Here is a 15655-nt window from a genome sequence, read left to right on the forward strand (position 1 = left end):
CATGGGTTTCTGAAGTGAAGAACTAATTCTTTCGCTATTGATATTATTGTATGCAGTGACTTACATAATTTATACGTGGCTTAAACGCTATGGACGGGATACTTCTCTGAACTAGTGAAAATCTTCATTATAACTCTATTGTTATCAAATTAGCACACTTGTGAATGTTGTGAAATTAGGTTTTGTAACATCAAGTGATAAAATATGTTTATCCAGAACAAAGACATAGATCAGGGCCATAGCGAATGCACCCTCGTATAACATGTCAAGAACTGAGGTGCTGACACGGAAAGCGATAGAACTGGGAGACAAACTAGTGTCGTTATTCCACACCCTCACTTAGCTACTTTGGCAAAATAATGAGCAATGTGGATTCACTAGGAAAAAAATCTGAAGATGGTACACTTTAAACAGGCAAGTTATCATTGTGTTCGTTCGCACTGCAACGTAGTCGATCGACGTAGAGGGCGATATGTTTTAATCATCACTCAGACATAGGTTGTTGGCCCAGACGCGTACATTTCACATTATGTTTCTGTGGCTCTCGTTCTCTGGTCTCCATGCTTACACCTACCTGTAAATGTCAGTACTTTGCTTTCCATGTGTGTGACGTCTTCAGACGACGAGCTGTAGGTTACAAATACGTCTTAGGTAAGTGTATTTATGACGTACATTGCTGCAATATTGGCCAAATACATTAAGTCGGTCAAACAGAATCAACAAATTGAGAATGGGTGAGGTCAAGGCCAGGAGTTAATGCATGGCCCAGGAATACGGACGCGGTCTGTGTTTTGAATAATGCGTGTACTTTTTGAAATGTAAAATCATGTTCGGCATCTCAGGGAAGGGGGTTATATTCTTGAAATAAATGGGTTACTCGAGTCAGCAACTATACGCCGTGAAAGAAAATATGGTTCACCAACGGTCACAGGTCGAGGGTCAGAGTTGATGTGGGTCAAGCATATCAAAAGTATAATGTAATTATAGACTCTCTTTGTATCCTCGTTCCCTTCATCATTCACGGCAATGCTATCGTGTTTTGTTTTTGTCTTTTGTTCTGTATTTTTTGCTGTTAACATGATGATATAATTTTTAACTTACTTGGACAGCCTGATTCTTATAAATGTGAAAACGTGTACTTTCCTTTGCAGCTCTTTTGCCACTATGTGGATAAAAATGTTACAACTAAGGCCAACTTTAGCTCGTCAATGCGTTATGAGATTGATAGAGCCACCCTTCGCCTTTGTTAGTACTCCGCCGGTGAGACCTATCAGACAACAAGTCAACATTCGGAACTTGACTTCCTTGGTCAACAGAAACGGTAAATATGTTATTTACTCAGTTTTCCCCCAAAATTCTAGTGCACTTGTTTACCGTGAAAGACTGAAAAAAAGAACATTTGGTAGTTTTAACTTTTTATGTAGAATTTTGTCGAATTTGCCGGTAATAAGACGGATATATTTTTTCCCCGTTTAGTTGAACTTATTGACCCTAGCTGTGGCATGATAGACTCTATGCTTCTCTTCTCTGTAAGATGATTATATTTAACAACAAAGTTAATGGATTTTCACCTAGACTAAATTCTCGCGAAAAAGACGCTAACGAACTTCAGATATTATAAAATGGCGACCGATTCCTTCACCGTGACTTATGTTTAGATTCAGATTCGGGCATCATAAAAAGCAAGTATGCGGACGTCAAAATACCGACGAACATGTCATTACCGCAGTATCTGATGTCCGACTTGACAAGTATGGTGATCAAGTTGCTTTGGTGAGTAAAGCTTTTTGTCCTTAAGGTAATATGCGCCTCGAAAGTGAAGGATTGAACTTTTGCTCAAACTTTCTTTAAGGAATCATTCAGCCAATCTCTTTTTTACAATCAAGAATAAAAATTTGGGGTCACCGTGCAAATTTTGGTACTAGAGAAACAAACATATTACCAAAGATTTACTAGTATTCAAAATTCAAAATGGCCGCCGTCTCTGTGTTAACCTAATGGAAAAATAAAAAATTCTAATTTCGAAAAGCTAATTTGGTGAACGTTTTCTTACACCAAGAGCTTTAAAATGAACCCCAACAAGTGGTATATCAGAAAAGAATTGTAAAAGTTTGAGGGTCCAAATATCTGTCTCCGAGGCGCATTCTACCTTAAACGAGTACTTTGTTACATTTGATAACGAATAGGGGTATAATTTACTTTTGCGGTTCTAAGTTACTTAACGATTTTAACTTTGCACAGTTAACTGAGCTAGAGCTCAGGGCCAACCAACTTTGAATTGTTGCCACAGGAATTGATCATACAAAAATGACAGCTTTCAGCCCAGAGTCATTTAGCTTTATAAAAAAAATGACAGTATTTGATGAATATTTACAATTATGGATATATACCCGGAAGGATCTGACTATACGTGATACAACTTGCATGGAATATTGAGGACAAAGAAAGATGACAGAAGTTAAAGACATTTCTTGGACATTTCAATGATATCCATAATTGAAGCTATCAATCACCGATTACTGAGCCAATTTGAGGATACTTAGTATACATATTGGTCATGAAAACCTATGTGTGAAATACGATATAGTGCCTTGTCGTTTTAAATAACTGTTACATTTGCATAATGAACACAATTTGAAATTTTGTCTTTGTCAATGGTCACCGTGTACGGCTGCACCAAATTTGATTAACTTCCTGATGATTCATTGTACACTAGTGCACTTGGTAACGAAGATAGTATAGACATGTTGCAAGTTCATGTCAGTCGCCATTCATTACATGTTTAAGATACTTTCGTTAAGCCTAAGAATACTTCGTAATCTTGTTGAAATAACGGAAATGCTGGCCCAGAGGAAAAAAACCAAGTGCCAATTTACGTCACTTACATTTACTACATTTTCTGCTACACAGATTATAAGCAGATCAAATCTGGGCTCCTGTGATTATTAAACGTGTTTCAGTGTTGATATTTCTTCATTATACCAAGTATATTTTACCGTTAAAAGTACGTGCCCTCTGTCTGCCTTTGTGCTTTGCAGCCGAGCATCCCCTCGTTTGTGGTAATGCCTATTGAGGAAGCCGATGTTGCCTGAGATTGATCTCATTGTATACTGTATCCGTTGGCACATTGTACCATAGATTAAAAAATTATGACACCTAAATGCTATGAATTATAACACTGGCATACTATGAATATATTCTAGTACGATGAAATGATAGCCAAAGCATCTATCATTTCACTTTTTTACTTAGGATGATGGATTGTCCGGTAAATGCTACACATACAGGCAGCTGAATGATTTGGTTCGTCGATGTGGAAGTGGCCTCGTAAAACACGGATTCATACCGGGAGACGTGTGTCTGTTATGCAAGCCAAACTCGCCAGATTACTTCATATCGTACATGTCTGTCTTATCCGTTGGTGGGGTAGTAACCACGACGAATCCGTTATGTTCTGCAGGTAAATTTGACATGCAACGGAAATTTCGTGCTACGTTGCAAACGTGACTCTTCGTCAGTTTCTGGTGAAAGTTTCCCGAAAAAGAGAGAAAGGGACAGGCGAATCAAATATGTTTCATGATATTGCCGTGTGGATGACAGCAACAAAAACGACTTCGACAAGAATACATGTAACAACCATAACAAGTGTATTTGATGCTGCTATTTAAGTATCGCAGTAGTTGCTGATATGATAGTGTAACTTCGATTCCATTGACTCGTAAACAACTACAACCAAATCTCACCGACGTTCTTTTAAAAAAGCCTTTCAGATGAGCTTATCCGTTATCTCAGCTCGTCTGATGCCACCTGGGTAATATGCGCCCCTGATTGCGTTGAGAAGATTCAAGAGGCTGTCGCACACGTTACCCGTGTGAAGGTATGTAATTATTGATTGCTTTACTTGTTTGTTTCTGTTGTTTAAGAAGACCCTATAGCATGGAGACTTCTTCAAAAGACGTCTGTAGAAATGCAGAAGAAAATGTTGTGACAAGTGATGGCATCGGTGACATTGGGCCTTAGTTAGTGACCACTACCTATCTGACTTACAGATTGATATATGGCGGGTGCCACATGTGGGGCAGGATGCGCTTACTATTTTCGAAACACCTGACATCACTTCTTGGTCTTTTGGCCATAGGTCCATATATCTTTCTTTCATGAATTTGACTTTGTTTGTACCGTCTATTTACTGTCTGTTCTGTGCTGTTTTGTGTCTATGTTTACAACTATTGTCTTACAAATTTTGACCTAGTGTTATTGGATTATGGATTGGTATGATTGCGATTATTTTACTGATAATAAGATTAGCAAAAATCACAGATAGTATGAAAAAACCTATAAAATTGTATTGTAGTATACCAAGATGTACAATTCTATATATCAAAAACATCAAGTACATGTAGATACAGATGACAAAATATCTAATCAGATAAAAAATACGTATGCAAAAATAGCCAGAAAGATAGATAGATAGATAGATAGATAGATAGATAGATAGATAGATAGATAGATAGATAGATAGACGCATTTACATACATGCAAAGATACCCATTATTATGCTCTTAATGATATGATGACATTATCACATTACCTACCTGCCTACCTACCTACTTACCTACCTATACCTATACCTATCTACCCACCAACCTACAAATGTACCTACCTACCCTGCCTACTTGCCTTCCCACCTGCCTGCCTGCCTACCTACTTTCCTACCTACATGTACCTACCTACCTTTCTGTCGATCTGCCTGCCTGCCCGCCTATAGCTACACACCTACTTAGCTAGCTCGATACCTAGCTAGCTACTTATCTACCTACGTGTACCTACTAATCTACCTACTTCCTACCTACCTACCTACCTACCTACCTACCTACCTACCTACCTACCTACCTACCTACATGTAAATACCTTCCTACATACAAACACACATGCCACACACACATACATACAAACCAATGTCTCCGTCATAAATATTCACAGCAAGGATGTTCATTGGTAAAAAGGAAAATGAACTAGATAACTAATATCGGCCACTCTTATTTAGGGTATTTTTGTCATGGGTAATGAAAGCGTCGGCGGGTGCACACTTTTTACAAAGTTAATTGGAGACGACGGTTCAGCATTTCCATCAGACCTCAAGGTGAACCCTAAACAGGATGTTGCAGCATTACTGTTTTCCAGTGGAACCACTGGTCCACCAAAAGGAGTTATGCTGACACATTACAATGTCATAGCAAGTGTGCATTTGCAATCGTAAGTGACAAACACTCGGATCTTTAAAATGTATATGTGTCATGCTAATCCATACTTTAAAGCAATTACATCACATGTAAACAGCGACAGCCGTACGTGATTTATTCTCCTTCTTCGATCTGTGACTGTATTTTTCTACCAATGGTCTCCTCACCTTAACTTAAATAATAGTCGCAAACTCTTCAGCACATTGCCATAGCTAGCATCTATAATCTGTCTTAAAACACGGATCACTAATTACACGCGATATCTTACACAATGCGAATAGCCTAATATAACAGTCTGATTACGTCAATACCATACCTTAAAACAAAGTTTGTCAAGACGTTGCAGTGCACTGTATTTAATATTATTAATATGTACAGCTAAACAGAGTAAGTGATGATTTTGCCAATGCGTGTGAATTCAGACTTTTTGATTATTATACATATGGGGACATGGTTTCCAAATATGAAACAACTGTAACGTCAATGATCCGTGACAGTGTTACCAACTTTGACCTCATACTGTAACTTCACTGAGTTGCCATTGATTTTGACAATCAGGGCCAGCGTGAGGATGCAGCATGCTAGCAGGGTACGCGTACCCATTCCGGTCACCTGGTACCACCATTTATGATTGTATTCGTGGTTCAACATGGTTCTTCATTATCTTGTAATTTTTTTTCTTTTTAACATTTAATACTTAAGGACCTGGTTATTTATTACCTTGTATGATTTGGATTATTGAATTTGTTTTGACGTCATTGTTACCTATGTACATTACTCCCTTTTAGGGTTCCTGGGTTTCTAAAATTTGAATCAGGTGTGGACATCATCCCTGCAATTATACCATTCTTTCACGTTGCTGGATTGGTTGGAGTCCTCTCGCTGGGTCTAAAACAGGGCATTAGGCTTATCACGCTTCCAAAATTTGAACCTGAGACGTTCCTAAGAACTATCCAAGAATATAAGGTGAGTTTTTTCTTGAAGACGAGCTCTTGGACAGATAAATGTTATCATTGTACAATTTGCTAACGTTTTTTACATAATGGGTTGCCAATAGGTTGATTTTGGATCAATCAAAATCATCGGAGCATTGATTAACCTGTAGTAAGCAGGATACAGAAACAATTCCGTCAAGTAAGAACTTATATCATATATGCTCACATAACTAATGAGTCACCAAAATCCATTCGTCAGCATTCTCCACTGCAAAGCTTTATTTGATTACCTATGTAAGTCTTAACATTTTGCTATGGTTTCTGCACATCAACACAGTCACTCTACCGCAAACACACACTCAAATTGAGGTCTGTGATGGTGTAGCAGCAATACAAGCTAGTTCTGTGCCATAGAAAGTAGGAGTATAAGCCGAGAAAAGCTTAAGGTTAGCATACTAAACACAACAGAAGTCTATTGCAAATTTGTACAAGATACATTTTATCAATCAAAAATACAATTTTTGATTTATTTTCGTTATCTTTAATGCATGTGATTTGGGCAAATTTCTTGGAAATTGTATTTGATTTCCTTAGAATATAGCGGGGCTAACATAGTTGAAGTTTGCCTATTGACTTGGTGTAAGTTTCTTTTGTAATTCGTCTTTATACCAGCGTACTTAAAATAAGAGAAACATACATGTCCCTATATACACCCTCTATTCTCAAGTAGTTTAACCTTCACCCCTATTAAATAACAATTGACCTAGTTTCATTCAGATACAGCTATGATGTTTTCTTGTTCAAATACAACAGCGAAGGTCAATGCCGTTTTGGAAGAGTTCCGTTCATCGCTTAAGTTCGATATCTTGATAATTTAAAGTAGATATATGGAATACCCAACACTGTGAAAAGTTCCATTTAATAGCAATCTATGAACTGCATGCTGCATGAGCATGAAAAGTGTAACAACATATTTTCATGGGGTGCTAATTAGGTCAACATACCGCTTTAACCCTTTAAGTGCTGTAATTTTTCCCACCTAAATTTTAGTGCAACATTTTACAAATTTTCATGAATTTTCTGTAATTGTTTTTGTAATTTTGGAGCAAAAGGACATAACTTTTCATTGACTACAATGTTTTATCAAAATTTTGGGGAAAATTTGAAAATAAATTGTCTTGATCTGAAAAAAAAACGTTTGCATTATATTTTATGAAGGCAACAAAAGTTGACTTTGGTACTCAAAGGGTTAATGCAAAAGCATAGTTATGGTGATCGGACATGCATCTGAATATAACATTTCCCTTTGCTCAGGTTTCTTCAAAGTAGGCATTTCTTCTTACACTAATTTTTACTAGTAAATTAATTTATCGAACATTTCGAGGTAAAATTAAATCCCTAAAAATAATTAAGCTAATTATCCGACAGAGGACTTTAATGTTTCATTTTAGCTACAACAAATAATGTGAAACAAGCATATTACTGTAGCTGTAGATTTGATCTCGGATTTGTCATTGCCATCGAAATTGTGTAAGTTTACCGTCTACTTTTCAGAGTGACAATCATAATAGTAAAATGACAAACGCCCCATGCGTTGCATTTCCTATTAAAAGAAATACCCCAATTTGATCCTCACGAACTCTTTTACATAACACTTCGTTTCTGCTTTGAGAATTTACTAAGTTCAAGTGACCCCTCTTCCATTGTTAAATCATTTGTGCCATTACATATCAATAGCTGTGAAAACGATATCTGTCCCTTCTTCCAGAAAGAGATGCGTAAAATTGATCGCAGGAAATGAAAATATAGAAATAAACATGAAAAGAATCATCTAAGATATTTATGGTTGTGGTAATGTAATACAATAGTGATTGCCATCCAAAAGTTTTCATTTTTGAATTGAACTCCTGGTTATTTAAAAAAGAAAAGTTTTATCGTCCAAACTGATGACATCCAACACGTTTCATTCTTTGAGCACATTTTTGTTATTTGTAAGTCATATAAATCTTTGACTTTGGAATCTAATATGCAGAGTATCAAGGATATTCTCTTTTACGTTTATCATGATGTATGGAAAAACAACAAATAGTTTTATTTATATTACCCTCTTTAGATATTCAAAGCATAGCTGCTAACACAGGTTGTGTTAAAATACTGGCAGGTGTACAACTTAATTTATATTACATATAATTACATAATAAAATATATGCTGAATAAGTAGTGTAAGATTCACTGCATTGTGATCAAAGTCATTGACAAAAAAATTGGCTAGACCGCACACAACCATGTGATATTTTGGATTAGACCATCGCCTTTGGGTAAAATATTAGTAGATTTTGCAATCATCAAGTTATAGCAACTTATTCTGTGGCAGAAAGCCTAACTTGAATAAACAAATGTGAAATTAGATTTCAAAGATTGCATTCAAGTGTTGAAGGTGAACTTTAGTTCTGACCGAGACATTTAGTTAATCGAGGTATTGCGTGCTATAGCGCAAGCCACTTTAACTATTATCAATTTGTTAACCTACATGCAGCAATATCACAGTGTTCTTGGTTATAGAATTTCACAGCTAATTCACGTCTTATATATTATATAACTTTAATATTTCTAGTATTTCAACACTATAAAAATTGTTTTTGCAAATGCTCATAGGTATGTTGCAGGATCAAATTATCGAAAAAAAAAACATCATCCTAAGCCAAATATATTTCAATTCAACAAAATGCTCTACAATATTAAATTCGCTGGAGTGAACAAAGCGTACTTTTGGAAGATAGCACGTAACAAAATATGCAACCAATGCACGAAGATTTGTGAGCGAGAGTGCAGTAGCGGCCTATATCAATGTATCCACCGGGCAATATCAGTACACGTGACAGGACTATATCACTTAAGCCATGTAATATCACTGTTTGTTCTATATCATATGAGGGAGTTTCAAACCATCATAATAACTGGATAATAATTAAGGTGCAATAAAGGTTTTCAATGCCTTATGTAGCCAACTTAGCTTTCTATACCATAATGCTTCTCTTGTCATCAAAGTAATTTCTGCTAATTACCGAAATGGAAAAAAAAAACAATAATGAAATTGGACATAAACTTTTTCAGTAAGTGTACATATCCTATATTTTGACTACATTTAGGCTACTCGGATACTCACTGTCCCGCCACTGGTTTTCTTTCTGGCTAATCATCCGTTAGTTGATCGATATGATCTTTCTTCCGTGAGCGATATCATATGCGGTGGTGCTCCAACAGGTCCAGCCATCATCAAAGCTGTTAGAAAACGCCTCGGCCAATCAAATATCCCAGTGAGAGAAGGTAAGTAGTGGTCATTGAACGATACTGTAAATACCTATAATAACTGTCGCTTGAGTCAAGTGACACAAGAGTGTGGTTCACCTCAATAAAGTCAGAGGCATGGGGAATCAACCTGCAGGCCTGGTTTATTGAACTGCTCATCAAATCAAAATGAATTTTTTAATGGTTTCTCTTGACGTGCTCCAATTCTGTGGGCATGTAATATCAAAAAATATAATAAATTGAAGAACTAAACATCAGCAAACCGTTGCACCGATCGTTAGGTGAGCGTCTTTTGCCAGCCAGTAACTCAGGTGCAGAGAAAAGCCAGGCGACTAGGGGGCCAATCTACTGTTTTCCCTACTTCGTAGGGCTGATCATTCATTACTTTGAGAATTCCAGTTTTCATTTTTGTTGAGCGTAATATCAAAATCTTTACATTTCCATGAAGAACCATAAGAAAAAAGTCGTCTTTATTGTGATAATACACTGCTAAGAGCACTTTTTTTGTTTTTTATTGACTCAGTTTTTGGCATGACTGAACTGTCTTCCTTAACAACTATTGTTACTACTGATGAGGAATTCGAAATTGGATCAGTAGGAACGCTGCTTCCCAACACAACAGCAAAGGTAGAACACACTTGGTATAATGCTTTTTAAGTCGGACTTTTAGAGTGTCAAGAAGATCTTTTAAATGCTTTCATAAAGTTGCAGAGCAACGCAAACTAAATCATAGGATATGATATCCGTGATGTCTAACGTTGGAAAACTGGCGATAAGGTCCCGACCGCACCCTCGAATATTGTAATTACGAAACGTCCTTCGGAATTCGTAGATTTGTGGAAGCGGCCTCTCAGAGCAGTATTTTTAATGGCCGAAAACATGTTTGTCATTCATGAAATTGTTGTGATTGAAATGTGAAGTTTTCATGTCACAATTATATTAATCAAAATTAACTCTTAAAATAACTCTTACGGTATAGCAAATGACAAAACAAATCATTACGATGAATCTAACGTTTGCCAAATTTGAACGCAGGTGATTGATTTAGAGACTGGAAAAACTCTAGGAGTTGGAAAGGAAGGAGAAATATGCTTCCGTGGTCCACAGGTCATGAAGGGATACCGAAACAACATCGAAGAAACAAGGAAGATGATTTCAGAAGATGGATGGCTTCGTACTGGTAATTGAAATGCCCTTGATGTTGTAATGTCTGGATTTAAACGGGAAGTTACAGGACCGTGGGCGCACAATAGGGGGTTTACTTGATGTCGCAACTACTTTCATACACTGGGCGGGAGTTTTTGAATTCTCGGAGCATCGCTTTGAACGTATGATACATTTGAATAATTATGATAGGCACTTTTGTGACATATTCAAAGAGGGATCAAATGGTTCGTACAAGGAACATATTTTGAAACATATGCGTTTTCGGACAAAAGACGGAACGATTATTCAGTTTATTTTCGACTCAAGTTTAGTCGCTACAAATTCACAGATATCATATGCAAGATTCAATGATAATTAACGCCTGAAACATGGCAAAATTATGGGATTCTGGGACCAAACACCGCACGTCCGATCAGTAGCGTGGCTTTTTCACATTTGCATAGATTTACGATAATCCGGCTTTTTAGGGGAAGTTCCTGTTTAACAAACTACTCATCCCGAGCTGTCTGTCTTTGGTATGCATGCATGACACGCATACGTGCATGCATAAAAAAATACATACATACATACATACATACATACATACATACATACATACATACATACATACATACATACATACATACATATTTACATACATACATACATACATACATACATACATACATACATACATACATACATACATACATACATACATACATACATACATACATACATACATACATACATACATACATACATACATACATACATAAAGACAGAGAGCTCTGGCGATATTAAAGTACTAATGATGCATACGTCGTACATTCATGCATGGCTGCATGGCATGCTTTTGAATAGAAGTTTATTTAATTCTGAGGTCGCTAACAATATAATCTGTAAGCAGAATGTGCAAAATGGTAATTTTGACACTTTGAAGTTTAGCATCGACATCACTTTCTAAACTGACCACCTTGAGGCGAGTATACATACATACATACATACATACATACTACACATTATATACATATATATATATATATATATATATAAACATTTTATATATATATATATATATATATATATATATATATATATATATATATATATATATATATATACACATATAAAGACTCAACGGGCGTCAAGTGTCATGGAGACTTGTGCAAATATGTTAAGGAAAACATGAATCGATAAAGTAAATGTTCCTCCAGAGAACACTGATCTGTGTGAAATGCCTTTATCAATATTACGTAACAAACGCGAAATCACATTTTTTTCCGACTTCTAATTTTGATACTCTCAAGGTGATATTGGTTTCTACAATGAAAAGGGTCATTTCTATGTGGTCGATCGTCTCAAAGACTTGATCAAGTATAAAGCTTACCAGGTACTGTCGGGTTTGTTTAAACTTATCGGCTTGCTTTTAATAGGCGGCCAATGATATTTCATCATGTTACGTATTTCTATAACACTCATGAGCACGATGAGACCCAGATAGATGCACGGTCTTTATAGATAACTATATACATTTTGTCAATAATGAAATATACGTTTCATTCAAATACTGTAATTATGTATTTTCTGTATATGTGTATCTGCATACATAATACATTTCATATTTAAATATATGTAAAAGGTGACATATATTTGAAAGGAACATTTCTAATGACTCCCACGAATATATGCTACATTTCTAAGAATATCTGTTCATTGCCCGTTTTAAGTTTGTAAAGCTAGATTAATATTTTTCATGTGGTGTTGCAGGTAGCGCCTACAGAGTTAGAGAATTTGATTCTATCGATGCCAGGTGTAAAAGAAGTTGCCGTTATTGGCCTACCTCATGACGAGGCAGGGGAGTTACCCAAGGCGTTTGTCGTACCTAAATCTGATAACATCAAACCGGAAGATGTCATGAAGTTTGTAGAGGGTGAGTTTAATCTTGACGAACGACTCTATTAATTTAATGATTTTAAAATAAGCCGCCTCGAAAAAAGTGATGGTTACATATTTCTTTCTTATTTTTATCTGTTGAATTTTACTTCAGGTAAAGTTATTCCACAGAAGAAACTCCGCGGTGGTGTTGAGTTCGTCGACGAAATTCCTAAATCTGCAAGTGGGAAGATTCTGCGAAGGGTTTTGAAGGCACGCAAATAGAAGAAAATTGACAAAGGAGCAATATAACTAGTCTAATTGGTGTATGCACGAGGACGCGTGGTGTATGAAGTTGTTGTCCTCGCTCGCGTGCGGGGACAGCAGAAGACACTGCAAATCCGATTCCAAAACACTGTAAACAAGGGGTTCAGTAATTATTACATATGTTACGACATTAAAACAAAAGAAAAGCATTCAAAAATAAGCAACATGCAGTTAAATAATGATCTAGCTAGAACTTAATGACTTGCTTAGTATTAGTTATTGTCTGAGAAATCTTCCTTTGCGAAGCAGTTAGCTTAAAGATGAAGTAATTTTTTATTCGTTTACAAAATAATGGTTGTTCACAAAAATTCCCCGTCAAGAACTCATTACATGTAACGTAAGTTATGGTATTATCAAATTGTGAAGAAAAATGTTCTTGTTGTTCTGACAGGATTAAGGGGATCTTCAGACCACAGTACGCGTAGATAGAGTAACTGGCGACACGGGAATTAACGTTGCGCTCGAAAATTTATTTCCCCAGGTCAGCCTGATGGCTGCCTGGGGCAACCCTTAGCTCCGAGAGCCTGGAGATATGCTCACTCCAAGGCCCCCAAAGTCAGACTTTCAAAGTTACAATACTTTGTCGACAAGAAAACTTGCCAACGCTAGTTTCACAATGATTAATACGTAGTATGCATGAGACATGTCACAACACCATCACACACCAAGCTGTGATAATATGAAAAGCGATACTTAACAGCTACAATTCTGATAAAAGTTCGACTACTTTGTCTTTCTATTGTCCAACCTTGCGTGAGACATTTCATGCATAATAATAGGAATTCACGAGACACGCGGGTGCCTGGAATGGCGCTGCCATTGAATTTAAACAAAAGAGACTTGAAAATGTAATTCGCCGCCAATTTTGGAGAATTACACCTCCGGTAAATCGTGGGAAGTCAAGCCCAAGTGGCGAAATGTTGAAATTTGGCGAATTACTAGAATGAAGATTTACAGTAACCGATACAAATTATAGAAACATGACAGTATATTGAACATGTATTAGTCATTTGCGCTGCAGTACAGTAGTGCAAATATTGCTTCCACACTCACTATTGGAGTTGACGTTCTTACGCAGGAACTGGAAGAAGAACGGCCACTACTCGGCCCATTTGATGCACAATCACGAATGTTACATGTATAAGAACAAGTTTATTACGGAAATCAGATCCGAGCATCACCATCTGTCGAACGTTTACTGTCATGCAATCTTTGCGGTATTTTGTAGGAAAAAAACACTTAGAGTCTTAAAGATCGTATCGTAAAGTACATTTCTGTTCTTCTATGTTGATCCTGACAACCGTTCGACCGTTCATTATTGAACATCATGACTCACAGAATTTCGCGCCTAAAATAGGACAAGTCAAATTTCATGATATTGTTACGGTATAATTCTCGTTTCGGTAATATAAATCAATAAAAGAATTCTACACAATTTAACCGCTATAAAGTCTATATCGAGTACAACATTGACAGCTTTCCCTGCTTTTTTTCGTACAGCGAATTTTAATGGTGTAATACCTGCGGCTTCATTTTTTTAATTGTTTATTTGCATATCGACTAGGAGACTACAGAAGTGAAAGAACTATTTCTTTTGTCATTATAATACTATACCCACCTTTACATTTCCATGTATATTGTATCCCTGACACTATACGATTGATTTGTAAAAGGCTTCGATAAGTATATTTTATTACCGAATGATAACAATTAAAATGTGTGGAGAAATTGAGGTTTGTGACAAAAAAGACATATACTATTGCAAGTTTATACACATACCATTCAGACACATCACGTAAACGGAATTTAGTAAAAATGTATTTCTTACTTTGTTCAAAAGCAACGATATAAAAATGTAAGCGATAGCAGGAATTGACAAATGCAACCTTACAAGATGCATAACACAGTTGATGGTTTTGCGGCTAAATTCTCATGTATAGTGAGACTTGACGACGTGAGGTAAGCCTTCAGGTAGTTCGCGCCACGAAACTGTTGCTCAAGGCAACTTTAACCGTTTTACTTTCAAAATAAAGACAAGAAATTAGGGGTCAAAGTAGCCATCACCCCTGTGTTACCTCTACAGGGAAAATGAAGTTTTCACAAAAGTAAATCGATTGTTCCTAGATTTTGAAAGTGGTAATGGTAGAGCAGTAATTGTAAAAGTTTGCGAGTCCGAATATCTGTCCGCGAGGCACATTCTACCTTAACTTCATTTGTAGCACTTGTAAGGATACCTACAATAATCCGTCTGTAAAAACTTTCACCTGTAGCCTACACATCTTTTGAAATACACAACACAGAGATGAAATCTGCCATATTCGCCTATTGCAGCTGGATCATTTGCTTTCCCGCCCACATGTAAAATAAACTTACAAAACTGATAATGCACCTGCTCAACTTGAGGGGAAGATCTTAGACCCCCAGATTTCAAAGCCGTACAATAGAATTAGTGTGACATAAATATCAAAACGTTCAAATAATCAGAATACCACATTTATATGTAAAACAACTCTGGTAACAATGTCACAAAATCTGCTAATTGGTTCCCCATTGAGTAGTCTGTTGATTTTAATGCTCCTTATATCGAGTTTGTTGTATTTATGTAGCCTTGTCTGCAAAATTCTTGGCAAAACAACAAGTGGGCAAAAATATGGCTGCTATACTCACAGTCATGGTGCTGTTTATAGGTCCCTTGTGACAACATATCTTTCATCTACGTTGACTTCAGAATGCACAGCTTAGAAAAATATATGAAAGGTTGTGAACAAACTTCGCAGTCTATCAGTATAAAATGCGTTCTTTCACATTTTACGAACTTGT

The 15655-nt window shown here is 36.5% G+C and overlaps 1 protein-coding gene across 1 annotated transcript; it reads left to right on the plus strand.

Annotated features, from left to right (window-relative positions):
• Positions 1-1658: 1658 nt before the first annotated feature.
• LOC139148062 (luciferin 4-monooxygenase-like) lies at positions 1659-15398 on the plus strand. The gene is made up of 11 exons (XM_070719338.1): positions 1659-1773; positions 3253-3460; positions 3771-3877; positions 5048-5256; positions 6032-6209; positions 9328-9505; positions 10011-10114; positions 10523-10667; positions 11944-12026; positions 12404-12566; positions 12684-15398. The coding sequence occupies exons 2-11, from the start codon at positions 3403-3405 to the stop codon at positions 12791-12793; spliced, it is 1335 nt and encodes a 444-aa protein (XP_070575439.1). The 5' UTR covers positions 1659-1773; positions 3253-3402; the 3' UTR covers positions 12794-15398.
• The last annotated feature ends 257 nt before the right edge of the window (positions 15399-15655 follow it).

The sequence above is a fragment of the Ptychodera flava genome, chromosome 13 (assembly GCF_041260155.1).
Source record: "Ptychodera flava strain L36383 chromosome 13, AS_Pfla_20210202, whole genome shotgun sequence".
Classification (NCBI taxonomy): Eukaryota; Metazoa; Hemichordata; class Enteropneusta; family Ptychoderidae; genus Ptychodera; species Ptychodera flava.